General features: G+C 43.6%; 1 protein-coding gene across 1 annotated transcript; it reads right to left on the bottom strand.

The window, feature by feature from the left end:
* Positions 1-6,008: 6,008 nt before the first annotated feature.
* LOC119183423 (uncharacterized) lies at positions 6,009-26,887 on the bottom strand. Its single transcript, XM_075874480.1, has 5 exons — positions 26,851-26,887; positions 25,068-25,545; positions 24,334-24,518; positions 23,971-24,198; positions 6,009-6,590 (listed from the first exon to the last, which is right to left on the bottom strand). The coding sequence occupies exons 1-5, from the start codon at positions 26,885-26,887 to the stop codon at positions 6,016-6,018; spliced, it is 1,503 nt and encodes a 500-aa protein (XP_075730595.1). The 3' UTR covers positions 6,009-6,015.
* Positions 26,888-27,095: the final 208 nt, after the last annotated feature.

The following is a 27,095-nucleotide window of genomic DNA, read 5'->3' as shown; positions in this document are numbered from 1 at the left end:
TGGGGGTGTGGAAGGCCCTGCCGACGCCGGATTTGCCACTAGCTGCGACTATAAAATGCTCCGCATTTAAAAGTGTCTAGATATGCTGCTGAGTTGGGTTTTCATATGCGAATGTTTCTTCAGCTCTCAACGAATTCAGACAAGACAATGACTTTGTTGGCTCGCATCTATGGGTTCGAGACGAAATTACGCCAATATAGTCCAAAATGAAGACCGTGGAAAATGAATCTATGTGTATTACTTAGCCCTCAATTGTCCTATTTCAACCCACGAGTACTGCCCACAGGACACAGCAGAGGAATTGAAGGACATGCAGAAATTGCCCTCGAAGCGGCCCCCACGATCTCCACTTGCTTACACCTGGTACTGAATGTCCCACGACGACGCTCCACCTTCCCCACTAGCTGCAGAGCAGAAATTTTCGTTGAGTAAACGAACAAGTTCAACTCATCAGCTGTGTTTCGCTCAGAAATGAAATTGACAGACAAAGACACATCTGTACATTTTATGGCAATGCTTTTATCCAAGCTATTGATCCTCAGTTTGAATGATAGCCATTCTTTTTCTTGCACTTGCCGAGAAAGTGTTGGATGCTTGATTTGTACTCTGCAACTTAGCCATAAATCTCAGAGGAGTACAAGAAGACACATGTACACTGCCGTTAGCAGTTTACCAAAGGACTGCTATGCAGTTAACAACAGGATTAGCAGACAATAAAACTCGTGTGCTTTTGCGACATCAACCTGTATGATATGCATCAATTTGTTTATTTATAAAAGTTATTATATTTTAGTTGTTCATTTCAAGTGAGAAAAGAAAACCCCCGGCCTGCGCAGAATGCACAGCACTGTCACAACAAAAGCTGGAAGAGCAGCCTTTCAGAGCATTTTTCTTTAATACCGGTATAACACGCGCATTTTTTAACCCGAAAAGTGTCGATCCAGATTGATCACAACTGGGATAAGGTACTGCTACACGGTCATTTTTTATCATCATCAGGCACGATCAAGCTCAAAACATCGCTGAGAGATCTCGATTTCGCTGTCATCTGAGCCCCCTGGCCAAACTTGTTGGAAGCACAATAAAAAAGAAAATTGAGCATAGTTCAGTAAAAAAGGGACACTAAAGTAGCTAGATTTTTGTAAAAAGCAAAAGTAAACCACGCCTGAAATATTGCTTATTTCAAGATTCATATTGACCACATTTATTTATGGGAGAAGGGGACAGTAAGCAGATGGCCATTGTCTTTCGTGGTTAGCTTAACTCTCACTCTGTCAGAGCAGTTGGAGCACGTCGAAGCTAACCGATTATGAGTGTCGCCAGTTTTTCGACTATGCCGAGTCGTATGAATATTTCGTGGTCAAACGAGAACCTTTACAGTAATTAAGCACTGGCAGGAACGACTGGGAGACTTTGCATTTATGGCCTGTATAACATGAATGTCGCTTCGCTCCGACTGGACAGCTACAAGTGAGTGCCATGAGAAATAACAGTGAAGATAAAGAATCTGACACTGCTATACAGGTAAAAGCAAGGGAAACTCTATCGAATGATGTATTTAAGTTTTTGATGGTCGAGTGGTTATTTCTTGCACGAATAACATAGGTGATAAAAGGCTCAATTGAAATATCGTAGGCAGAGTTTTGTCAATGACATGTTGTAGAGCGCACAAGAACCACATGGTGCATTTCATCTGACCCAAGCTCGACCCGGAACATCTCGGGCGGTGAACCAGAGGCTATAAAGTTGATCGCAATCAAGAAAATCAATGTGAATCATCCTGATCGCAAGTGAAGGTGCCGGTGTGACACTGGCATAACACTTTTTGGGTAGCTGCAGCAAGCACACTTGCAGGGTATCCAGTATGCCATTAATCACTGTGTACTAGGCAGGCTTTTACATTGCCATCCTTCGTGACTCTTCGAAGTGTGGTAACTATGGAACACTTGCCAGAAACTTTGTGGAATTTTTTATTCTACAGCGAATGCTGTTAAGAGATCAAAACTCGAATCATGCACTACCATAGTTGTGCACTGCCACCACCCGTGTATGTAACCACAATGCATGAAATTAGAAAAAAAAACCTAGTACCATTGACACAGTGAGGCTCGAACTCGGGTCTGCTGGGTGCCAGCCCAGTATTTTACCACTGAGCCACATGGGTTTTTTTTCTTTAATGAATGACATTATCACCAGTAAAGTACACAGAACATACTTCATCAGAAGTCAGATTAACACACACAAGCGTCAAGAACGGGAAGCCACTCCGGAACGGGGTCAAAAGTCTCGACAACACTGCGCGCTTGAGCAGCTGTTTCTCGGAAGACAGATCTCGTCGACCGTGGTGGCTCGTGGTGTCTATCGATCATGCGACTTTTCCATAATGAATAAAGTCCAAACAACATAAACAAGTCGTAAGGAGTACTATCAGTCAGACTCTTTTTGAACGGAAGGAACCTAATACCATGGGCTGTGATTGAAAGTTCTTTTCTTAACGTTCTTTTTAGAATGTCCCAAAAATAAAAAGCATCACGACAATGAATAAAACAATGCTCTATAGTCTCAGGTTGGTTGCAGAGTCTACAATTCACTGTCCAGGGTACGTATATTAATTTTTCATTCAGCCACGTTTTCACTGGCAGTGTGGAAGTGTGCAGTTTAAAGAAAAATGTTTTGGCTGAAGGAGATATACACATTCTACGTACACGAAATAATACATCGTGACCAGACAGAAGCAAATATGGCTTTTGATAAACAGGTTTGGGGAAAAGGTTATTCACAAGTGCAGCAGTTAAATTTGTTCTGTCAATAGTATACAAATACTCTAAGGTAAACCTGGCTTTCAAAAAACTGACAGTATCAACAATTTCTTTTAGGAATCCCCGCAACGGCAATTCCTTAGCAACGCTTGTTGTGACATGAATAAAAGGAAGGCAGTAACATAGACGGTTACGAAGAACAGCTAATAGAAATGGGTGGCACACATCCTTGAGGTAGAAAAATCGCAACACCAACTGTCGCACGAACAAATGCACAAGGCCGAGGCCACCCTTTTCGTGTGGAAGAAAAAGATTGTCTCTTCTCATGGGTTCCCAGGAAGAGCTCCAAATAAACCAGGCAAATATCCTATGAAAGGCTTGAATGTGTACCCGAGAGCAATGCAACACCTGCAGAATATAAATAAGCTTCGATACAAGGAATATATTGCACGCTTTCGTTCTGGCAAAAATAGAAAGCTCCCGTCCGTGCCATGTTGCCACCTTTTGGCGGATCGTAGTTATCGCAGCGGTCCAGTGTGGGCCGCTGTTACGATAGTTATCGAGAGGCACACCAAGGTATTTCATAGGAGTCGCATTCCAATAAATATTTGCGAAGACCGAAGGAGTTGTAGCCCACATGCCTAGCCAGAATCCACTACTTTTATCAAAATTTATGCTGGCGCCAGTGACTTCACAGAAACGTAAAGTAGTGTTGACTGCTTCTTGAACGCTGGGTTTATCAGCGCAAAAGAAGGCAATGTCATCTGCATAAGCTAGAACTTTAACTTCCTCAGCATCATATCGGTAGCCTCTTATGCTGGACTATAGAAGCACACTTAAACATAATGGTTCCAGATAAATTGCAAAAAGCAAAGGTGACAGCGGACATCCCTGACGTACAGATGAATTTAACTCTATTATATTGGAAAGTGTGCGATTTAGAATTAGCCTAGTTGTGTACTTCTTATAACAGAGTGAGATACCATTGTATAGTACATCACCCAACTGCAGGTGTCTTAGGAGCCGGAACAAAAAAGCATGCTGTACCTTATCAAATGCTTTTGCAAGGTCTATTTGAAGGAGGGCTACTTGGTCCATGCTACCATCTATACACTCAAGAACTGAACGTGCAATATGAATGTTTGTCTGTATAAAGCGACCACGAATTCCACATGTTTGGTGGTCACCTACATATTTAGTAATCACTGTCTGTAGCCGATTTGTCAACAATTTAGCAAATATTTTGTAGTCAACGTTACATAACGATATAGGCCTGTATTCGCTAACTCCCTTTAATGCATTAGAATCAGCACTTTTTGGGATTAATGTTGTATGGCTCTGATAGAAAGAAGGAGGAAGTTCACCACAGTCATAAGCCTCTTTAAAAAGTTGCTCAAGGAAAGGTATCAGAGGTTCCTGAAAAGCTATGTAAAATTCGCCACTAAGGCCATCTGGGCAAGGAGTTTTGTTTTTCTGCAACGTTGTTATTGCAAATCTAATTTCCTCTCTGGTTATTGGCCTCTCTACAGGGAGTCTATCATTATCTTGTAACTGAGGCACAAGGGCAATGAAGTGGTTAGCTTCTTCCTCAAAATTCTCCTGAAGCTCAGTCGCAGTGAACAAACATTTGTAATAATCTTCAAATGCGGCTCTTATTTCACATGTCTCTGTGCAAAGGGAACCCCGCGACTCAATTTGCAGTATCTGTTTAGAAAGTGCATATCTCTTTTCATCCCCGAGGGATTTTTTAGTGGGTTCCTCTTCAGTGAATTGGGTAACACGGGAACGAATCTTAGCTCCTCTGTATAAATCTGTATCATGTTTTTGTATCTGTGCTCGAATCACATTTATCTCGTCCCCGTACAATCCCGGCTGTTGACTTTCAAAAGTATGGAGCTTATGAAGTAATTCATAAAGATAGCGCTTTTCAGCTTTTTTTCTTTGCGCTATTTCGCATGAAATACCAATTGCCTGATACTTGACTCTTTCTTTGAACCTTTCCCATTGAGCGAAAATTGACAGCTGTCGACACTGTGTTACCTCTTGTACCGATTCTTTTACTATTTTAACAAAACAATCTTCGCGCAACAACTGTACGTTAAGCTTCCATAGGTCCCAGTTTAGAGGGGTTTTACGAAAAATTTTAGGACCCCAAGAAACAATGACAGGGGCTGCGCCACGTAGCCATAGAGAGACAAAAGAAAAATGGAGAGGATGGCTGAAAAAGAGAAGCAGGTGGGGTCCTCTTTCAAGTTCTTTGTGCAATTTTAGTCGGTGTCGCTGTACGTTCATCCAGTGTGACTAGATAATTGGCCAACGAAAGGCTGTGAGCACGACAAGGCTTGGATGGAATCTTCCAGAGACCATCGGCGACTGTTTGTGTCGTTACGGTGTGAATAGGACTACTAAAAGACAAAATATTCTCCCAAAGAAAGTTGGCAGACAAAGATCGCAGTCATGTCACTCTAGTGTAAACGCGCCTCTACGAGTTGGCAGCTCACCAATAATTCATTACAAACTACCATAAAGCGTCAAGTCTGCCACGACAACATCCTTGCTATGAATTAAGTAATGAAGTATAAATTCAAAGGCTCATGTTGTTTGTTACATGCAATACTTGCTATTTATCTTGCCTGATGAAAATGCAATATGACCTCTACAGTGTGTCTAAAATAAATAAAAATGGATGTGTGAATTACCCTTAGGCTCATTCAAACTATGAAACATATGAATGATTTGCAAATTAATGTGAGAGAAGCCTGTAAATAAAGTGCCACATACACCCCTACTAGTTATTTCTAGTTAATATGCAGCATTATAAAATCAAGACAAATAAATCAAGGTAAAAAAAAGAGCACTGCCATTATAGCTCAACATGCAAATTATCGAACACGTAGTTAGAAAATTGCAATTTCAGTGCCGTTGACAGAGAGATTTTTCTCCGTCACTTTTCAGGAAGCACAAAGTTTGAAATCCAGTGCCTGTGGCCGTTCACCAGTGTTTCTCCAGGAGGGAGTGTTACAGAAAAAAAGTGCGAGGTGGTATCGATATTCATATCCCAAGGTGGGCTCCCTTTTATACACTCTTCTACCACTCACCTTTCCTCCCACAAATCTATGTCATTTTCCTTTGAGAATTGCCAAACCAAGTTACTTGCCAAGTCTCAATCTACTTTTCCCCCGCAACCTCTAATCAACAATCCCCCTATTACTAGATCTCCTCTTCTCTTGAAAGCAGGCTGTGGACCACTCACTTTTTAAGGCTTCTTGTTTGCATGATGATGGGATAGATGATTGATGAGTCTATAATTCTGTGAGTAGGATGCGTTGCAGAGCTTACAGGAAAAGGGACGCTTGCCTCTGTGGATGTACATGTGGCTTTTGAGGAGCTGCGCCGTCACAAATGATGCATCGCACTGGTCACAGGAAAAGGGACGCTCCCCTGCGTGGTAGCGCATGTGTAGCACGAGGGAGTATTTATATGAAAAGGATGCACTGCACTGGTCACAGGAAAAGGAACGCTCCCCTGGGTGGGTGTGCACCACATGGTCCACAAGGGTCCCTTTGTGTGCAAACGATGCCCTGCAGTGGTCACACGAAAAGGGAAGCTTTCCTGAGTGCGTATAAATGTGCCTCATCAGGAGATAGTTCCGAGAGAATGTAGCTGAACACAGATGGCACTCAAAGGGGTGCACGCCCGTATGTCTGCAAAGATGTTGTTGCATGTTCCCTTTGTACTTGGTCACATAGGTGCACTGACGACAGGAATGCAGTCCACCTTGAACGGTCACCAGTGACTGGTACTGCTCATGCGATGTCGAAGACAAGGATCCTGCAAAGTCACGAAAAGAACAAAAAGACAATGAAGACTATGTGAAACACGTCTGTAAGTAGATTACAGTTCTAGGACATGAACAAAGGTTGCTGGATTGGTAAATGAAGTAGACAATTACTTCACTTATGCAAACAACATGTTACTGCAGTAGTAACCATGCAATGACGTGACATGCTGTACAAAAATTTTCTTCTCTCTGGATGTAAGAACTCCCCTCAATACATTCAAAATGTTCGGCAAATGCAGACGGGCCTGATTTGAATGATATTCTGATACTATGCCTAAACATCAAAATTTCTTTGTAGTAGTATGCCAGAACAAGAAGGAGAAGCACAATATAATATTTATCATGCTTTATTTTAAGAATGCTACACCAAAACTCGGGTAATACTTTAGCAAATAAAATAAACAAGACATGAGTGAAAGAAGGTAATATAGGAGAACATGAAAAAGAAAAAAATATCAGCTGAAACAAATTCTACGGCACCACAGTTTTTGGTGGACAGGTATGATGGAACATTTACGTGGATTCCATAAAAAAATGTTCCTTTATGTATACCAGCACAGTTTATACACTTCACATTAAAGGTCTGGTAAACTACCCTGAGCTCCAAATTCAGTTGTGGTGGGAAAATTGTGCACGAGTGTACGACGAACCCGAAGCCACGATAATTTTTTCGAAACTGTGCAGTAATAGCGGAGTCAGACTTGTTGGATTATTCAAACCGCGACGACCACACGTCTCGCTTTCTTCTGCGCTTCCCTCCACTGGTGTCCTTTCCCATGAAGCTTTGCCCTCTCACCGAGCGCCCCTTACAAGCCCCTCCTAATCTCGCGTGGCATACGCCATCGCTGGCACGTTCCTTGAAACATCACCTAATTCTGGTTGCCGCGACTCCAGCCGTCGACTCCGTATGTTGCGTTGTAGCTGCGAGTTTTTTGGCGAACTGCGGCTGCTGTGATCGTGCTGGTACGGACCCTGCATTGCGTGCATGCCTTCAAAAGATAGCCAACGCGATGGACTTGTACGGGGACACTCCGTGCCTCCCACGTTTTGCACGCACGCGGGCGACTTGACGAACAAGAAGCAGCGCGGACAGCTGACAGCTGCTTGCAGACTGACCCGAAGTCGTAGGCTCTTACTCGACCAATCACAGCATATTTGGCATACTTGGCTCGGCGCGTCAGAGATGTGGAACGACCCGTCACGCGGAGGCCTGAAAGGCCCTGAAAGAAGCAGGGATTATTTCTTAAAATTTGTGGCGCTCCGGCGGCTTATAGCACTGCCACGTGTAGAATCGATGATCGTGATGGCATTTTGCACATGATGTGCGCATTTACTTGAAATGCTTGGAAATATATTGGAGCAGTTTACAGGCCCTTTAAGGTCTCCATCCTACTTGAAAGAATAATCATGCCATAAAACACAAAATGAACTCTTGAAGAATCTCCATGATACGAACTCGAAGGTAGTATGCAAGATATTAGCGTCATCCCAAATTTGTATGAACAAAAAAAATAGGTTAAACTAACCATGAAGATGAACGAAACTTTACTGGGGTCAACTAGTTTTGCTGAAAATAGCCATGTTCTTTTGCACTTTCTTGTTTTCCCCCTCTCAATAAAGTGCCTAGGTTTGCTCACTCTCCCAGCTCCCTTTTACAGACAAGCTGTGTTGTGCCATTCAAGTGGATCAGTCAGTTATGCGTGAGTATCATCCGCAGTGGCTGGGAAAACCGTTTGTATAACATCGAATGACTTCGTGCTTTATGTATTGTAGTGGATCAAAAACAACCTTAAAATTCGTATTCTGACAAAATTAGCATCAACAGCAATCATATCATAGAGACTCTACTGTATTCATATAATATATTTCAGACACTTACAATACCTCACACGTGTAGATACTATTCCATTTATCACAGTGTGTAACTATTTACACTGAATTAGAACAATCGCTACACCTTCGTACATACTTCGAAGCCCACCTTCCAAAATGATGAAACTGCCATGGATATATGATGACACAATGCACAAAACTCAACACACTAAATGCATTTCAAGCGTGGCCTCACAGTGAAGGTAATGGGCAAACCTATGTAAAATGAAGAATATCGTCCCTGAGATGAAGTGAAGGAAGAGGAAGGGCGAGAGGAGCTGACAGATGTGCAAGTGTGTCAGTCAGGCATATTGACTGTTGCCTATTCCTAACCCATGGCTCACTAACACACACGCACACCTGTCGGCTCCTCGGGTTTTTGTAAGCCAGGCACAATTCCATTACACTCAAGTTTTCAGCACACACACTGTGAGTAAATTGTTACAATCTTCACAATTTCAATTGCATAACAGTACAGAAACTGCCTGCAAAGTCAATATTACTCGTTTCAATGCAACGAGTCATTAGTAGTAGTCCATAAACAGTCACATCATCGTCACACTTTTGTGCTCATATCGTATTAAGCTCCAACATAAGTGTAAAATGATGAATGGTCTCCAAGAAGGAGGTGCATTGTGGTCCGATGCCTTCCTGTCAATATTTCTTTGCTTCTCCACACAGGAGAGCGAAACATCTGTAACAGCACATAAAACAATATTAAAGCCCCCACAAACACAGCACACTCAAACATACAAACAACCTTGAAATTCATAGGCTCGATTGTTGAAACTAACTCAATTGAATTTTTCATTACTATAACTGAAAGACAGATTTTTCAGTAATAAAGACTATTGCGAATATGAGGTCTTGATTTTTTTTCTTTTGTTAGACATAATATTAGTTCTCATCACTACTCATTACTCTTTCTGCTCTTAATTTGATGTAACAACACATATTTTTGATAAAAGAAACACTATACATAAAACAACTCAACATTGAGCAGCTGAACTTGGAAAGAAATATTGAGCTATGTAAAGGATATGAATGGATCCCACTGAACGAAACCAATGCGCCAAGTATCTGCTTTCCCCTTTTTGAAGACTTTATGCAGTTAAATGACAATCAGTGGAACTGCTGTGGTTAAATATAACACAGCAAAACAACGTCAAATGTCATGAAACTGAATGGGTGCGGCACAATTAGGAGGCATGTTTTTAGTCTATAAAAAAACGAAGTGCTGCATCATGAAGAGAAGACACATGTGAGACTTCAAACAGTGTGTAAGTACAATTTCATGCATCACTCCTCGTTACAATGCTGTCCCACCTATCACAAGAACAAGTGAGCGAAAAAGTGAATGATGACCCTGCAATGCCGGTGGCAAGTACACAACAAAGAATCAAAATAAGCAGTTCAACATAAAGGGTAGTTCAGTAAACTAGAGTTCAATATATTCTGCCTCGCCGCAGTGGTCTAGTGGCTAAGATACTCGGCTGCTGACCCGCAAGTCGCGGGATCGAATCCCGGCTGCAGCGGCTGCATTTCCAATGGAAGCAGAAATGCTGTAGGCCGGTGTGCTCATATTTGAGAGCACGTTAAAGAACCCCAGGTGGTCGAAATCCCCGGAGCCCTCCATTACAGCATCTCTCATAATCATAGGGTGGAATCAGAACATTATACCTCACATATTAGTCAATCAATCAGTTCAATGTAATCAGATTTGACTGCACCACTAAAATACAAGCTAGTTGTAACATTCTATCACAACCGGCATAGACCCAAAGCACGAATTCGTTGTTCTTTTTCCTGATCTTCCCCTGTTCCCACCAAATCTGTCCTTTGTAGTACCGGCCCGCTGCACTCTCCCGGCCTTTATTTCATCCCCTCACTCCAAATAAGGGATGACATTGGAAATGGGTGATATTTCTATCACACCGTTTTCCATCATGTAGCCGATGGTCTTCAGCACTCCCTTCTTTCGTGGCCAGTTTCATCCCTCTAAATAGACCCACAAGTTTTGTGTTAGTACTACCATAACCTTTTTGCAGCAGACACATATCACATAGTGCTATCGCGGGAATGTTTGTGCTATGACGTTTGTCAAATGCTTCCTTCATAGCTTCTCTGTGCTTCTTTTGCTGCTCAAAAGTTTTTTCTCCCTTATTTCAAGCGAAGTTTCTCTGCTATGCCAAGTGTGTCATCCGCAGGTAAATAAGCAGGTTCGCCGAAGGCGTCGTATTGAGGGCTGCACCCAAGAGTCGTTGTATGTGACCTGTTGTGGTGCGACACAGCTGCTTAGAGACAACATTTCTGCCCTCCTGTAAATACCGGGTACACACTTATATATTGTTTGATATCTCAGATGACATGCTTCACTAGTCCGTTAGCTGATGGGTGGTAAGGTGCTGTAAACTTCAGGGTAATATTATTTCTTTTGCCCACTTTGTGAACGTCTAGCTTTTGAACGTGGATCCATTGTCAGATGCAACACACTTCACCCCTTTAAACATGTCTGTGCTCAAAAGACATGACAGTAGCGGCATTTTCTTTTCCTGGCTTGGCAGCTAGCATCCGTGAGAATTTATCAATGCACACTAAAAAGGATCGGGTTTTCTTCACTCCGCCTTTTTTCTTCAGTTGAGCAAAATCAACATGAACGTCTTCATACGGGACATTTGAGTAATGTGGAAATATTATGCTGTCCATCTTTTCCTTATATTTTGCTTTGTTCAGTTGACATTTCTGACATGAGCTAATATAATTGCCAATACATTTCTTCATTCCAGGCCATGCAAATTTCCTCCTCATATCATAGTATGCCCGCCAGAAGCCGTCATGCCCTCCTGACTCTGGACTGTCGTGATAAAGGTCAAGAAGTCTTTTTCTCAAAGTATCCGGTACGTGAAACTTTCCGTCTATATACATCAGTTGTTCACTGCCTTCCCATATTTGAAAAGAGTTCACCCTCTCGTCGCCCAAACAGTTATTGACAACGGGAAGCCGAGAAAGGGCATCAGCTTCTGACAAATCTCGCCCGGTTCTATGTGCAAACTCAAAATCAAACTGTTGAATTTCGCTTATCCATCTAGCGACTCGGCCTTGCGGTTGAGAACCATTTAGCAAGTGGGTAAGGGCCTGATGGTCAGTGAACAACTTGAATTTCGTGCCTTCTAGGTACGATCCGAAATACCTAATTGCCAGTACAAACGCTAATGCCTTTTTTCAGTAATTTTGTTCCGACTTCGTGAAAGTGTAGGAGTAATATCCTATCACTTGTCGTTCTGCTCTTTCGCTTCCTTTTGTGTCTCTTCGTTGGTACAGCACCGCACCTGCGCCGTAGTTTGATGCGTCCGTTGTGAGTTGAAATCGAACAGTGACGTCCGGTAGTGTGAGTATTGGGTCTGATGATATGGCTAATACCAAATCTTCGTACGCCCTCTCACATTCTTCCGTCCAGATGAAATCTGTGTCTTTACGAAGCAAGTTGTTCAGCGACTTCGCTCGTGCTGTAAAATCTTTTATGTAGCATCTAAAATGTCCTGTGAAGCCAAGAAACACTCTGACTGCGTGTACATTGTCTGGCTTATTAATCAATCGTACACGTTATACGGACCCTTTTTGGTACTCTTTAAAAAGCCGCCCAAAATGCGTCCGAGAAATGTAATCTTCTGTTTGAAAAATTCACTTTTTTTAAAGTTCACTTCCAGTTTGGCATCTTTTAATGCCATCAAAACAGATGTCAAGTGTCCTGCGTGTGATGTTTCATCTTTGGAATAGACTATGATATCGTCTACGTATACATTGCAGAATAATCCAAGGAATGGCTTGCGAACACTATTCATCATTTTCTGCAACCACTTTGCACTGTTTTCCCATCCGAAAGGTAAACGATTATATTCGTACACATCAAATGGTGCTACAAAAGCCGTGTACATTTTGTGCTTCTCCTCCAGCCGAAACTTGTTTGGCTCAAAGTTCTTGACTGCAGCTGCCCCAGCGGCACCATGATATGCTCTTGAAATTCGGGATGCTTCAAACTTATCTTCACTAATGCTTGAACATCGATCTCCTACAGCATCTTTCCTGCCTTCTGAGCGATGAACTCGCAAAGCTTGGGAGTCGTGATGTTTGCAGGCAGAACATACTTCGTGTCTTCATCCACTTCACATATTGAAAAATACGACTGGTGGCTTGCGTTTCTCGACACCCTCAGCGTGATCCACATAATAGAGGCTTATATCCTGCCAGACTGTGCCAATGTAACATTCCACGACAAACAGGCATAGACCCAAAGCACGAATTCTTTCTTCTTCTTCATCATTTTCTTTTGTTCCCACCAAATCTGCAATTCGTAGTACAGGCCCACTAGACTAGTATGGAGCTTGTTGATTTTAATATCCCACATCCTCTCCCACCTTTGATGCAAAATGTTTCCAAGCACTATCAGATTTCGGTGTGGCACAGAAATCTTGTCAGAGTGGCTTCTTTGTGAGGCAACTGCAGCACAAGCACCTCCTTGCTCGTTCTGGCCAATGCTACTATGATGGATACTGAGGCTGCATGCACGAGAACAGTGACCATTTTAACACCATGACAGAAATCATTTGATATGCTAGCATGTAAAAGCAATTTAGGTCTCGCGTGATGGTAGTGGAGATGTCAAGAGAAGTGATGATACAGAAGACAAGAAGTAAAAACAAAGCTTTCATATGGCATTGGAACAAATCAAAGGTGGTAACAAACACAAATAACGGCTTCTAATCAAGTGACTCGACTATAGTAGGGACTAAACCTAGTGATACCACCAAATATAAGCTAGTACAGTCCATTCTCAGTAAATAGAGATCTGTTAAATTGAACTGCTTGAATATAACACCCGTCTCCAATATGATTGCTTTCATACTTGTATTATGCACACCTGTTCAACTCTTAGCAGAGAAAAGATCCACCTTAGGGAAGAAAAGAACCAGATTAAGTGCGTCCAAACCCCATTCTGCTGAACATTTTTTTTTACTTAATATGTTTTGCCTCTCTAGTGTCTTATGATAACTCCTACAAACAAACTGTGCAAACGAAACTTCTGTTAATGCGAAGAATTTTGTGTACTGCAAGCACATTTGGCACCTGCCCGCCCACTTGCAATGCTGTCAGGTTAACGTCAATTGTAGTTAGGTTCCATGCACTCAAACTGATTGATGTGGCAGTGACCACGGCCATCCTCACGAGCACCAGCACTCCATATCAGTTTATCGCTTCTGGTGTTGCTAATGCTTATGTTCACGTTGTCATCCTTGTGCAAGTAATATTAATAACATGTGGCACTTATCCTTACAATACCACGATATGATTATGAAAGATGCCGTAAAGGAGGGCTCCGAAAATTACGACCCCTTAGGGTTCCTTAACTTGCACACAAGTCTGAGCACAGAGGCTTACAGCATTTTTGCCTCCATCGAAAATGCAGTCGCCACAGCCGGGAATTCGATCCCGCGACCTGTGGGTCAGCAGCCACATTGCATGCCTTAGCCAGTAAACGCCACAACGGGGCTCGTCGTGCAAGAACAAACAACCGGTTATGTAAACATCTGCAACTCTTACACATATATCTGTGTGCGTATGTCTGCATGTGTAAATATATATATATTTAGTGTTATTTCACGACAAGTCGCTCAATAAAAAACTTACAACATGGTAACCCTTTCTCCGTATGCTTCGCATAACGTCGATTTATAAGGAATGTGGGATATGCCAAATTTTTCATTTGCATCTTCCTGGATTTTTCGGTCACGCACATGACGATTTTTGGCTCACAATCAACGATGCCGACACCACAATTTCTGTGACACAACTCTTTAACGCTATCGTGTCAAAACAAACAGGACTAGCAGGGCTGCAGAGGATCGACCCCGAGTGTTCACGTGCGAATACGCGCATGATAGGGGCTTCAACCTTGAAAGATTGTGGTTTCATTTTCGGAATATGAAAAACCAATGTTTGGCACATCTTCAGCACAGAATAGTGGAAATGTATCAGGATGCGGCAAAATCAGTCTTTCGGCACAGTTTGTCATGACTTTCACATCACTGTAAAACTCTTTTGCATTAAAAAATTAACAGGACCGACAGGGTTGCAAAGGATTAAGAGAGAGACAGGTCAGACAGTTTTCGGTGCTCGAATGCAAAGGTTCGGCAACAAAAATTGCAAAGGCAATACACTACATTCCACTGGTTTTTTATTTTACCTTACCTTGTAGCAAAGTTTAATGACGTAAAGGCTACATTGTCTGCAACGCAGCAAGAAAGTGTAAAATCTATATGCATTAACGCGATCAATGACTGCAGCTAAATGTAATGTCCTTCTAAAGGGACACACGATGCTGCATCTAAACGTGCACAAATAAAAATAATAAAGTTACAGTATTGACATAAGAGGTTTGATATCTGTCTGTCTTGCACATTAGCGATCCATGTCCCATCATAATAGGTTTGCTATGAGCACGAATATACCAAGAATGTTTGCAAAAAAACAGCAATAATACTAATACCATTTCAACACCAAAGGCTTGTTTTCATTGTTAGACACAATATTAATGAGATCTGACAGAATATCACTTGGCATGACAGCCTGTCAGATATCATAATTAATTCCCAAGCTCTTACAATGAAAGAAATCATTCTAAAAATCGCACAGATCACACAGATCAGCTTTTATTTCTATATTTAAAATGCAATTTTCTCGTGATGCGATTTTAGGCAACTTTTTGAGATTGTGGACAATGCTTTTGGTAATACAGATGGCCAGATAAGGATGAAATCCTTCCCACATACTCCTTAACATGTGAAGAATACAAATATATTATTTTAAATGTATCATTTACTTAATTATTATCTTAAAGGAAGCAATTAGTATGAACTGACAATTTCAAGATTTCTCACATTTTGAAACTTTCTTGTTACATTATACAAAATCTACACAAACTTTCTTGATTAGTTATTTGCATTCCACAGTTTATGCGGAGCAATACGAGCCATTAATGACTTATTATTAAAATTCTTTGTTATGGAAAAAGTTCGTGCAAAAATAGTTATTTTACACAATGTCATGGTACAAAACAAAGCTATGCAAATCACTATAAAACTGATTACATATTTCAAATCAGTATTAGAAGTTATGCAAGTAGTTAAAATTTCATAGAACTGTACTATGGATTAAAAAACCTTGAGTTCCATCTTCTATGAAGAAAATGCTCGCACACCACTTGCTCTTCATGTTGCCTTTCTTGTATGATAACGGTACGCGTGGTTTCCAAGTTGGTGTTTTTGTGAAAAAGATGCATTACAGTGTCCACAGGAGAAGCGACGTTCTCCTGTGGACACGTTCTCCTGTGGACACTTTTACAAAGAGTAAAAGCACTGCCGCCGCACACGTTATCAGTAAGGCACACCTTGTACATGCTGGAAGACCAAGTCACCATTCCTCCTTGCTTGCGCGTCAGCACTTCTGTAGACACTCGAGAATCAACAGACATGCAAGGCCTCGTCGAAAGCGACCAGCACCTGTTGACACCGCGAAATTCGCATCGCCAGAGGAATAGTCGAGCTACGAGGAGAGAACGCAAGAGTCACGAACTTCAGCAACGAGTACAAGCAGATGAGCAAAAGTATGATGGTTCCGTATATCAAAGAGATACTGGAAGCCAGCAGCGCTTTTGCCAACATCAAAGAGGTACTGGAAGCCAGAACGCTTTTGCCCTTATTGATCCTGCCGAATCTATTCCGACGACTCAAGCCCTTCAACTAGCTTTCCACACTAACCTGAGCCTTCTGACACATAAACAAGAACAGCTAAGAAATCTCCTCCTGAAATACAACTGCTTTTCGTCGTCGTCGTCAAGAATTAGACAGACCCCTGCCGCAAAACATTGAATCTTAACATAAGAAAGTGTCATGCCACTACGTCAGAGCCCGTGCAGAGTTTTGAAGTGGGAACACAAAGCCAGAACCAGAAAGAGACAAGTTGATGAAATGGTACACGACGACATTATTCAGCTTTCAAAGAGGCCATGGGTGTCACCAATGGTGTTAGTGAAGAAGAAAGACGAAACTCTACCCTTTTGCGTAGACTATCGTCGCCTAAACAAAATAACAAAGGACGTGTACTTGCTCTTACAGATAGACGACACCCTAGATCGAATCCACAATTTGAGGTACTTTTCTTCGATGGACCTCAAGATCGGCTATCAGCAAATCGAAGTCGAAGAGAAAGGCTGCCTTCATAACACCGGACGGCCTGTTCAAGTTCAAGGTCATGTTCTCTGGTCCTTGCTCAACACCGGCGACTTTCCAACAAGTCATTGATACAGTTTTGGCTGGCTTGAACTGGCAGACTTGCCTCATTTACTTGGACGTTGTCGTCGTGTTTTCCTCAAGCTTAGACGAACACCTCCAGCACCTTAAATGTGTACTTGCCGCAATCAGGAGCCCCGGACTCGCTCTGAAGTCAGAAAAATGCCGCTTCACGTACACAAAACTCCTGTTTTTGGGTCACACGAACAGCAAGACCGGGATGTGTTCAGATTCGCAGAAAATAGCTGCCATCATCGTGTTGCCATCACCCACTGAAAGAAGGCTGTGGGCCGATTTTTCTCGACTTGTGCGTCTATTACAAATGTTTCGTCAACGATTTCTAACAGATCGCTGAGCCACACACGCTGCTCACAAAGACCAATGTTGAATTCAAGTTGAAAACAGTACAAGTTGAAGCATTCGAGAAACTGAAACGACAACTGCTGACCCCTACGATACTAGCACATTTCAACAAATATGCCGATACAGAAATTCACACCGACGCCAGAACGTAGGTCTCGGCGCCGTTAATGTGCAGAAGACCAACGGAGAAGAAAGGGTTATTAGTTATACTAGCCAGTCGTTATCGAAGGCAGAAGGCTACTATTCCACAACATAAAAAGAGAGCCTTGCTATCATCTGGGCTACACCAAAGTTTCACCCCTACTTCTTTGGCAGGCCCTTCAAAGTTGTGAACGACCACCACGCCTTGTGCTGGCTAGTAACTTCAGGTTGTCTCAGGACCCTTCAGGTTGTCTCACACGATGGAGTCTAAGACTTCAAAAATTCGATGCCGTTGCTTACAAGTCTAAATGAAAGCACTTCGACGCCGACTGCCTGTCGGGAGATGCCACAGGCAATAGACAACCAAAGGGGGCATTGGTAGGCCTTTTGTGACTTTGGCACTCTGTGCAACTGGCTATGTAAGTTTCGGTTGTCTTGCGCGATTGGAGCCAGTAAAATCATTCTTTGGGGCGATAGAGTGTTCGCGTAGATCCTAAATTACTGGCACCTGGATGATCGTACACGACGCGTAAAACCGAAGAGCGGAGGGCTTCCGGCACCACCAGAAGATAGCACGCACCTGTGGCGGTGGAATTCTTTTTATATGGCAATCCATCCCGTATACAAAAATGGCGGTTTGACGAGTCTTTCGCAGCGCAGCAGATCGGTTTTAGAGTTGGATCATCACGCTGCTGTCACGCGAAGGTTGTGGCGTCTGGGAAATCTTGTTGTACAGTTGCGATTTCCTGGTTGAAGCTATCAACGTCACATTCCGTGGTAAGGAGGCGCAGCCTGGAAAAACAATCAGCGTCAGCATATCGTCCCCCCCCTCTTGTATGAGACAGTGAAGTTGAACTCTTGCAGACACAGAGCCCATCATGCAAGGCGTCCTGACGAATCGCAGAGATTGACAAGTCAGCACAGAGTGACAATCGGCGACGACTATAAAGTGACGCACGTACAGGTATGATCAAAACTGCTGAACAGCAAAAATAACGGCGAGGCATTCTGGTTCAGTTACCGTGTATTTACGCTCAAGTTTATTTAATGACCGTCATGCTTAGGCAATGATGTGTTCTCTATTACCTGAATGTTGAACAACACACCAACAAGACCAACGCCGCTCGCATCTGTGGATCTCCATTGGCGCGGTAGGGCTGAAGTGTCGTAGTATCGACTGTGACGTCAGTCGATACTACGACTGACGTCACAACTTAAGCTGCTGAAAGGAAGCTGAACACTCAGGCATCCACTCGAATGGGCCATTTCTGTGCAGGAGGCTTGTCAGGGGATGAGCGACGTCAGCAAAGCAAGGAACGAATCGCCTAAAGTAGGAGCACAGCCCCAAGAAGCTCCAAAGCTCTTTCACAGATTGGTATGGGTGAAATGCTTCAACAGCCTCAGTCTTTGCAGGGTCAGGCTTGACACCTTCTTGTCCCCGAGACAACCCAGCACCAAGGCTTGGCACTCTCTGAAATGACATTTCTTGAAGTTGAGTACAAGACAAGTCTTTTGTATGCAGCCTAGTACAATGCCGAGACCCTCGTTATGCTGTAGAAATGTGCGTCCGAAGATAATAACATCATTGAGATAGCACATACATATCTCCCATTTTAAACCCCGCAGAACGGTATTCATAAGTCGTTCGAAGGTGGCAAGCGCGATGCACAAGCCAAATAGCATAATGTTAAATTCAATAGGTCCATCAGGTGCTATGATTGCCGTCTTTTTTTATCATCAGTGTGCATTGATATTTGCCAATGGCCGGATCTGAAGTCAACAAAAGAAAAGTAGGAAGCCGAATGAAGACAATTCAATGCATCATCTATGCGCGGAAGCGGGTATACATATTTCTTTGTAATGCTATTAAGCTGGCAGTAATCAACACAAAATCAACAACTGCCGTCCTTCTTTTGAACGAGATTGACAGGTGGAGCCAAAGGACTTGCAAACTCTTGAATGACTCCTTTTTGCAACATTTCTTCAACTTGCTCACTAATTACTTTACGCTCTGCCGGTGACACTCGGTACGGCTTTTGTCGTACAGGGTGCACTTATACAGTGTTTATACGATAGCGTACTCAAGACACTGGAATCGAGGATGCCTTATCGTTTTGCGAAAAAGTCAAACGGCTAGTAACGTGTGGGGCTCACTCGTGCTGAGAGACTAGCTCCCCCTAAGTAGAAGTTTCAAATTCGTAGGGCTCGAGTGTAAGGACTCGTTCGCATCGGCGTGAAGTACAGCAACTAAAGTCGGGGTTTCCTCCCTGAAAAGTGCGAGCTTCATACCAGAAGGTAGAATATGGGCTGGGCCATGTAATTCATCGTCCATAATCCAGATCGTCCTTCAAATACCGATAACAAGCAATGTGGCACCAACATGTTCTTCTTCAAATAAGCTGAGGGTAGAGGTTCTGTTGTAGCGTCAAATGTAGTAGGAGCTGCACCAGAGCAAATTACCGGAATGCACACCCTACACTGTGCAGGAATCGCTACATCCTCGGCAACACAGAAGGCACCTTCTTGACACGGCGAGTTCTCTAGGAGTTCGGTCATAAGCTCGTGGTGTACTGAAAGCTCTCCACTTCGACAGTCAACTAAAGTGCCACACACCCGTAATAAATCTAGGACTAAAATAACGTCGTGCTTAGATAGAGGAATCCCCGCGAATTCATTGGTAAATACTTTGCCACACGAGCAAACATCTGCTGTACAAATGCCGACCTGGCACAACGTGTCATCACTTACACTACAAAACAACTTTTTCTTCCACAAAAACATAACTTTTTGTCCCAGAAGAGTTTTAAGAGAAAGGCTCATCACTGTAATTGTTGCCCCAGTATCTACAATATCTATAATAGGGAAATGGTCAACACACACATGAACTTTGTTTTTCGGCATGAAGGCTGACGGAGGTATGCTTGACAGTGCATAGTATCCAGCAACCTCACCCCTCTCACCCACACTGCCTAGTTTTTTGGTGGTGGTGACGGGAAACGATGCTGTGGCGATAACGACCGGGGAGCACGTGGAGCAGGTGGCGGCGTTAAGCTGTGGTCGGAGGCTGGTGACGAGTTCCGGAAATTGCCTTGGCGAAATCGACAACTGGAAGTTGAGCGTTGAAAAGTGTCGATGACGATGGAAAGAGTCGATTGCTATAATTGTAGAAAGCTCGTGAAGGTGCTCCTCGGAATTGCTGTCGACGGTCACAAAATCTTGAGTCGTGACCTGGGATGCCGCAGCTATAGAACACATGAGGTGGTAAAAATGCACGGTGCTGCTCAAACCCCTCATTTCCGTTTGCTGGCATGGGATATCTGCCCCGATTATTGCAATTCCTGGCGAGATCGGGCTATAGGTGGCAGCACCGTCCTCGCACAAGTGTGGATAGGTGGTTGGCGGCACGTATACAAATACACGCTGCGGGGCTTCGTTGCATGCGGTCTGAACCGATTGTCGGCAGATAAAATGCGTTGATCAATGTTTACTGTTAATATCTATGCTCTTTTTTACTGAATCCGTGCACGCCCCTTATGCAATGTTAACATTACCTGCGGGTAAAGCGCATTCTGCCTGTCATAGGGATGCTCGCCCTGGGTGACTCTCTTCACACTTACGCACTAAATCCCGCCTTTGCTGCGTTGTTTGTACGTGATTAGCTTGTGTTCCGCCTGCTATGCACTGCTGTACCGTGACTCAACAACATATATACATCTTTGTCATCTGCATACTACAAAAAAGAGAGAAAGAAAGATCGTAGAAAGCCCGCATAAATGTGCAATTCCTTCAGTACCACCGTTCGCACCTTATATGCATATAACTTTTTTCTCTCATTCTGTTCACCATGAAATGTTGGACAGTAGATAAGTCTAGTCAGGAAAGCTTAGTGGCTGAGGGCACTTTGTGCTACACTGCATGTACCACGTGAACGCACATGTTCTAGCAACAGTAAACATTTTATGTAAGAGTTCAGCAGAAAGCTTTCAGCGATGGATTACATGCATGACAGTGTTACAACAAAGGCCTGGTTAATAGGACGAGCATTTGTTGTTTTTTTTTTAGACAAAAAATTACCGCTGCATGCCTTCTGTCGGTCACTAACAATGCCACACAAACTTTGAAAACAATGTAAAAATGATGAAAATTTCAGTGAAGTTATACGACATTATATATAAGGCGTGTCGTCAAAATTAATTTTCAATGTTTAGGCTCTTAAAACGTTCTTAAATCTAAGCACATAGTTGCGCACGGTAGCTCTGTATTAAGTACAGTGTAAGTACCGAAATCTCGCAGTTTATGTGATAGTGATGTCCTTGAGAAAGGGAGCTGCAGGCAGTCACGCAGATGTTGGGAAAGGAAGAACCCTTGTGAGGCTTCTTCAAGCACAAACACACAATTTGATTACGTATTTACAAGTGTGAAGAACACTAGGCGTCTAGAAGCACCTTTACACCAAACACGACCGGCCATAACGAAAACCACCAAGACGGAACATCCCTGCGCACATGCGATGCGCTTTTTATACCCCTCAGTTCGTGCACGCGCATCTCCTGAAACACAGACTGCGTGTCACAGCGTTCGTGTGCGACGCGAACTGCATGTCACTGGCACGCCGGTGTGCGTTCCTCCCAGTGCACTTGGGAGTGTTCCTGCACTCTTGTGGCATGCAGACAGCATCATCGTCGACGAGAACCGCTTGTGAGAGCTCAGCTGATGGGTGTCTTTTGCCCTGCAAGTCCCCACTCATGACAGCTCTTCCGTCGCCCAAAGACGTCAACGAAGGGCTGCAGTGTCACTGCTCCCTGAAAGGGCCATTGTGCTTCTCCTTGGGCATCCCAATCACTGTCCACCATCACCTAGAGCCGCACACCACACAGGGTTTTACGGGAGGCATACCCACACATCTTGGTGTGGTAACCACTCTCAGCGCACAAGCTGACTTAGTGACCGCATGAGACCGTCCAAACGCGCAGAGTCCCAGTCGCTGTTGCCTGCTTGCCCCTTGGTCGGACGTGTTACATGGCGCTGAATGAAGGTCGCCATCCTCAGAGGCTGGTTCTTCCTGGTTCAGTAGCTGCCTGACATCAGCGGGGGAGGGCGCACACAAACCGGACACCGACAGTGCAAGCACTCAGCCTTCGTAAGGTTCGCCAGGTGCAAGTTACGGCAAAGCTACTTTCACAGTTTATTGCCGAACAAAAGGCTACACTGAGGTGGTGACCTGCCAAACTCGAAACACACGCACGCACAGAAGACTAATCCTTTGTAGCATGCAAAGAAGCTCGAAGTACTGTTCCGCGTTTACCCACCTAGTTCGCTAAGTTGCATCTGGGCTTAGGGCGTCGCCATTTCCGTTGTCTCGGCTTTAGCTAGTCACATGTGCTCCGAGTCCTTCGAAGCTAAGACCCAATTCTCTCAACAGAAAGTTGGACTTGTTTGAGAACAGGTAATTATACTGTTTTAGCAGTCTCTGAGACACTGCCATCTCGGTCTCTAGCACCCCAAATGTCCCCTCAATCTTTATTTTTGCAATAAGCAGGCAAACACTTTTCTTTTCTGTCTCTTTGTTTATGAATGCAAACTTTAGCGGGGTCGCATGCACCAGCCTGACAAAGGTGTGGGTTAGGGTCCCACCGCTGCCACCAGTTGATGCGACCTAGGAGTGGGGCTACAGGCAGTCACCCCTGTGCCGGGGAAGGAAGAACCGTTGCGAGGCTTCTTGATGACACAAACAATTTATTTACACATATACAGATGTGAAGACACGGTTTGCATGTCAATGGCACACCACTGTGCGTTCCTTGCAGTGGGCTTGGGAGTGTTCCCGCGCTCTTGTGGGATGCAGACAGTGTTCTCGTCGACGAGCACCGCTTGAGGAGCTGATGGGTGTCTCTTGCTCTCCCAGTCCCCTTCATGAGAATAGTAATATTTCTATGTAGTGCTATCGCGGTCATATAAACACAACTACGGATCCTCACATGATCGATAAACTACAGTGCTGTAGTTGTTCACTTACCAACAGTGCGCAAGTGCATGACCTAAAGCCTGCTTTTTCTTTTTTTACAACCAAGTCGCTATAAAAGGCTGCATTCACACAGCATGCTCATATACTGGAGGATGCCAAGAGCATTTTGCGATGTGCTTGAAAGAAAAAGTGGCATCTACTCTGAATGGCAGGTATGACACATATGAACAGCACTCTGGAAAGTTGCTCTCACCGATCTTATTACAATGCATTAGCAGCCAAGAAAGACCAAATGCTTTCGTACGTCGTTTCAGGCACACGTACAAACAGTTACACTAGCGTTCACTGACCGGACAAACCACACTTTGAGAACGTGCATCACATACACGCACATAGAAACACGACTTGGCTAGAAGACTACGCAAGGAGCAATCCTCACTTCACCCTTCGGACAGTTGCTGCCAGGCGGCGACTCTGCTCGATCTAGTGGCCTATACTTATCTCCCATTGAAGTTGAGTAAGTAGTGTGGAACCGCTGCAGGGCATAGGTGTTTCGTGGCTTCTGCTCGTTGGCGAAGGGAGGTCAGTTTGCCGGTGCGGACCGAAGCACAGCTCGGTAGTTGTCCATGTTCGCCACGTTGATAGATGGTGAGAATGAGGCAGGAGGTAGTCCAGGCTGGTTGCCTCGGTAGCAGTCATCACTGCTGTAATGGCTTATTTCATGGCACCGGAGAAGCTCTTTCCGGAATATCTGTCGGTTTGTCGATGACAGGTCAGATGGAGGGTTGGCGTCGACGCAAGCTACTGTTGGCACGTTAGCCAAGCGGCCCGATTTTGGTGCTATACGACGCATCTTCAGTGCTTCAAAGGTATCGCAGTGCTTTATAATGTCGGCCACAGATGACAGGTTCTCTTAGGTGATCAAGAACTGGTACACATCCTCTGCTATGCCTTTAAGAAGATAGCCGACTTTGTCTTCTTCAGACATACCGAGGTTAACAAGTTTACAAAGCTTCAGAATATCCTTATAAGTGGTGCAAGTTTAACCAAGCCGCTGAGCCTTTTGAGAGATGGTGTGCTTCTTTCTCGTTGCGAGTTCTCCAAAGCACTCTTTCAATGCGTCTACAAACATATCCCACGTGGTGAGCATATCCTCGTGGTTGTTGTACCACAGGAGGGCAGGGTTGGTGAGAAAGAGCACGACATACGATAGCTGAGCGACGGAGTCCCAGCTGTTGAGTTCGCTCACCCGCTTGCACTGCTACAACTACCCGTCCATGTCTTCCTCGCCAGTCCCACCAAATCATGGTGGCTCCTTGTAAGAATCGGTTTCAGAGGCATCTCTCCTGTTGATGTTGGTGGTAGTCCCGCAAAGCGAGGACTCCAATTAGCGTGAAAGGATGGAAACTCATTGTTAGAGACTTGGGGTCCCCGGCATTTCGACCATTCTGTTACGTGACTTTTAAACAAGGTTGAACAAAGGTTTATGCACAGGGGACGGAAGACAAGTGCATGCCGTAACTGCGCATCCTTCTCCTCTTCCCCCTTTCATTGTTTGCTGTTGGTTCAATCTCGTGAACCCACTGTAACAATATTTTACACAGTCATGGTACAACACAAAGCTGTGCAAATCACTATAAAACTGATTACATATCTGAAATCAGCCATCAAAAGTTATGCAATTAGCTAAAATTTTGTAGAACTGTTCTACAGATTAAAAAACCTTGAGTTGCATTTTCCATAAAGAAAGTACATGCAGACAACTCACTTTTTATGTTGACTTTCTTGTATGCTGAGAGTTCACATGTCTTACAAGATGGTGTTTCCGTGAAAAAGATGCATTGCAGTGGCAACAATAGAATGGACGTTCTCCTGTGTGGGTGCGCATGTGCCTAATGAGGCTCCCCCTCTGTGAAAATGACACACTGCACTGGTCACAGAAAAACGGACGCTCCCCAGTGTGTGTGAGCATGTGTTCCATGAGGGTATTTTGCCGGGTGAACGATGCACTACAGCAGTCACAGGAAAAGGGACGCTCCCCTGTGTGCGTACGAATGTGTGTTTTGAGGTTCGTTTTCCGAGCAAATGCAGCTGGACACAGGTGGCACTGGAAGGGGCGCTCGCCCGTGTGTTTGAAGAGATGTCTTTGCATGAGGGCCTTGTTCTTGGTCGCATAGCTGCACTGACGACACGAATGCAGGTCGCCTCGTACGGACACAAGTGAATGATACGCCTCACGGGAGGCCGAAGACAAGGCACCTGCAAAACCACAGAGACAGAATAGAGGCAATGAAAACCTTAGATGCGTTGTGTGCAACTACACAAGAGCACTAGGCAATGAAGAAAGATTACAGCACTTGTAGATTAAATACATAATCACCTTCGCATAAGCAAGCCACATAATATTGGAGCAATAACCGGGCTTGACGACATGGTTACAAACAGTTTCCCTATCTCTTTAAACATACTATGTCTAACAGATAAAAAGACCTCCAGTAAATGTGCACGAATACAATATCGATGTAATTCTGGTACTATACCTAAATGACGTTTATTCATAATAAGCTAACAGAAAAGTCACCAGCTCAGTGGAACATTTATTGCACCTTTTTCCCCCATAGAAACACCTACAAAATACTACACTGTAACAAAAAAAATTTGTCATTCAACACATGCAGCATAAGAAATAAATTATGAGTTTACAAGGTTAATATGAAATAAACTCCAAAAAATATGAAAAAAAAAACGGAAACAAATCATTGAGAAAGGATAAAAATATCACAGTTTGGTGGTTACATTTATGGCACATTTATGAGAAATGCCAAAGAAATAAATTCTGCGTACTCGCGCTTTTTACACATTTCCCACTATTGTTTCTAAACTACTTCAGTGACAAAAAATGATTGAATAGAACATAAGTAAGCTAAGCATCATATAATGTTCCAGGCACTTACTCGAATAAACATACGAGCACAAATTCTACTTTTTTGCATAACTATGTTAAAAAGCTCGTTAGCTTGGATTTCTTGAGACTGGACAAAATATCTGAATCGACCACATACCAAACTACCGAAAATATTAATAAGCTAATATTTCTCATATCAAAACATTTATTATTTCTTTATCAATTAGAAAATACTCCTTTTATTTTGCATAGAAGGAATTAAAAAGTCGCAACTTTCATCATCCTGCAATAGAAAAAAAGAGCCAGCGAAAAACTTCACAAAGACAGCGAAAAAGAACAACTAAACAGGACAAGCACTAGACTTGCAACTGATTGATTATTGGAGAATTGGGTACACCCCCAGACATGAAACAACAGCGCATGCGTAAACAAGGACCATCTGAGCCATATCAACCTTGGGCACCTAACTGTCCATATCATGAAACGTGTGAAGCAATGATGAAATTTAAAGGGACACTAAAGGCAACTAGTAAGTCTATACTGATTGTTGAAATAGCGGTTCAAAAACGTCGTAGTGTACTTTTGTGCCAAGGAAGGGCCTATTTTGAAATAAAATCACTTATTAGTGTTCCGCATCGGGTTAGCGCACTTCACGTTACCCACATCAAGAAGAGGACCGACCGGAATGACTCGCATCACTATTGCCATGCACGTTGCCCGGCTTTACTGCGCTAGTAGCAGCAGACCGAAAGCAACGGGAGCCACAGCAGCAACAACAGCCATTGATCAATTTCATGCCAATGGCTCACAGAATAGACTTATTTTGGTACAACTGGACCTCGCTAGATGGCACGACCTGTCCAGCATGACCAAACGGAAATTTAATTTTGGAATCACTTGTGCC

The sequence above is a fragment of the Rhipicephalus microplus genome, chromosome 9 (assembly GCF_043290135.1).
Source record: "Rhipicephalus microplus isolate Deutch F79 chromosome 9, USDA_Rmic, whole genome shotgun sequence".
In the NCBI taxonomy this organism is placed as follows: Eukaryota; Metazoa; Arthropoda; class Arachnida; order Ixodida; family Ixodidae; genus Rhipicephalus; species Rhipicephalus microplus.
This window is presented reverse-complemented; position numbering and strand designations above follow the sequence as displayed.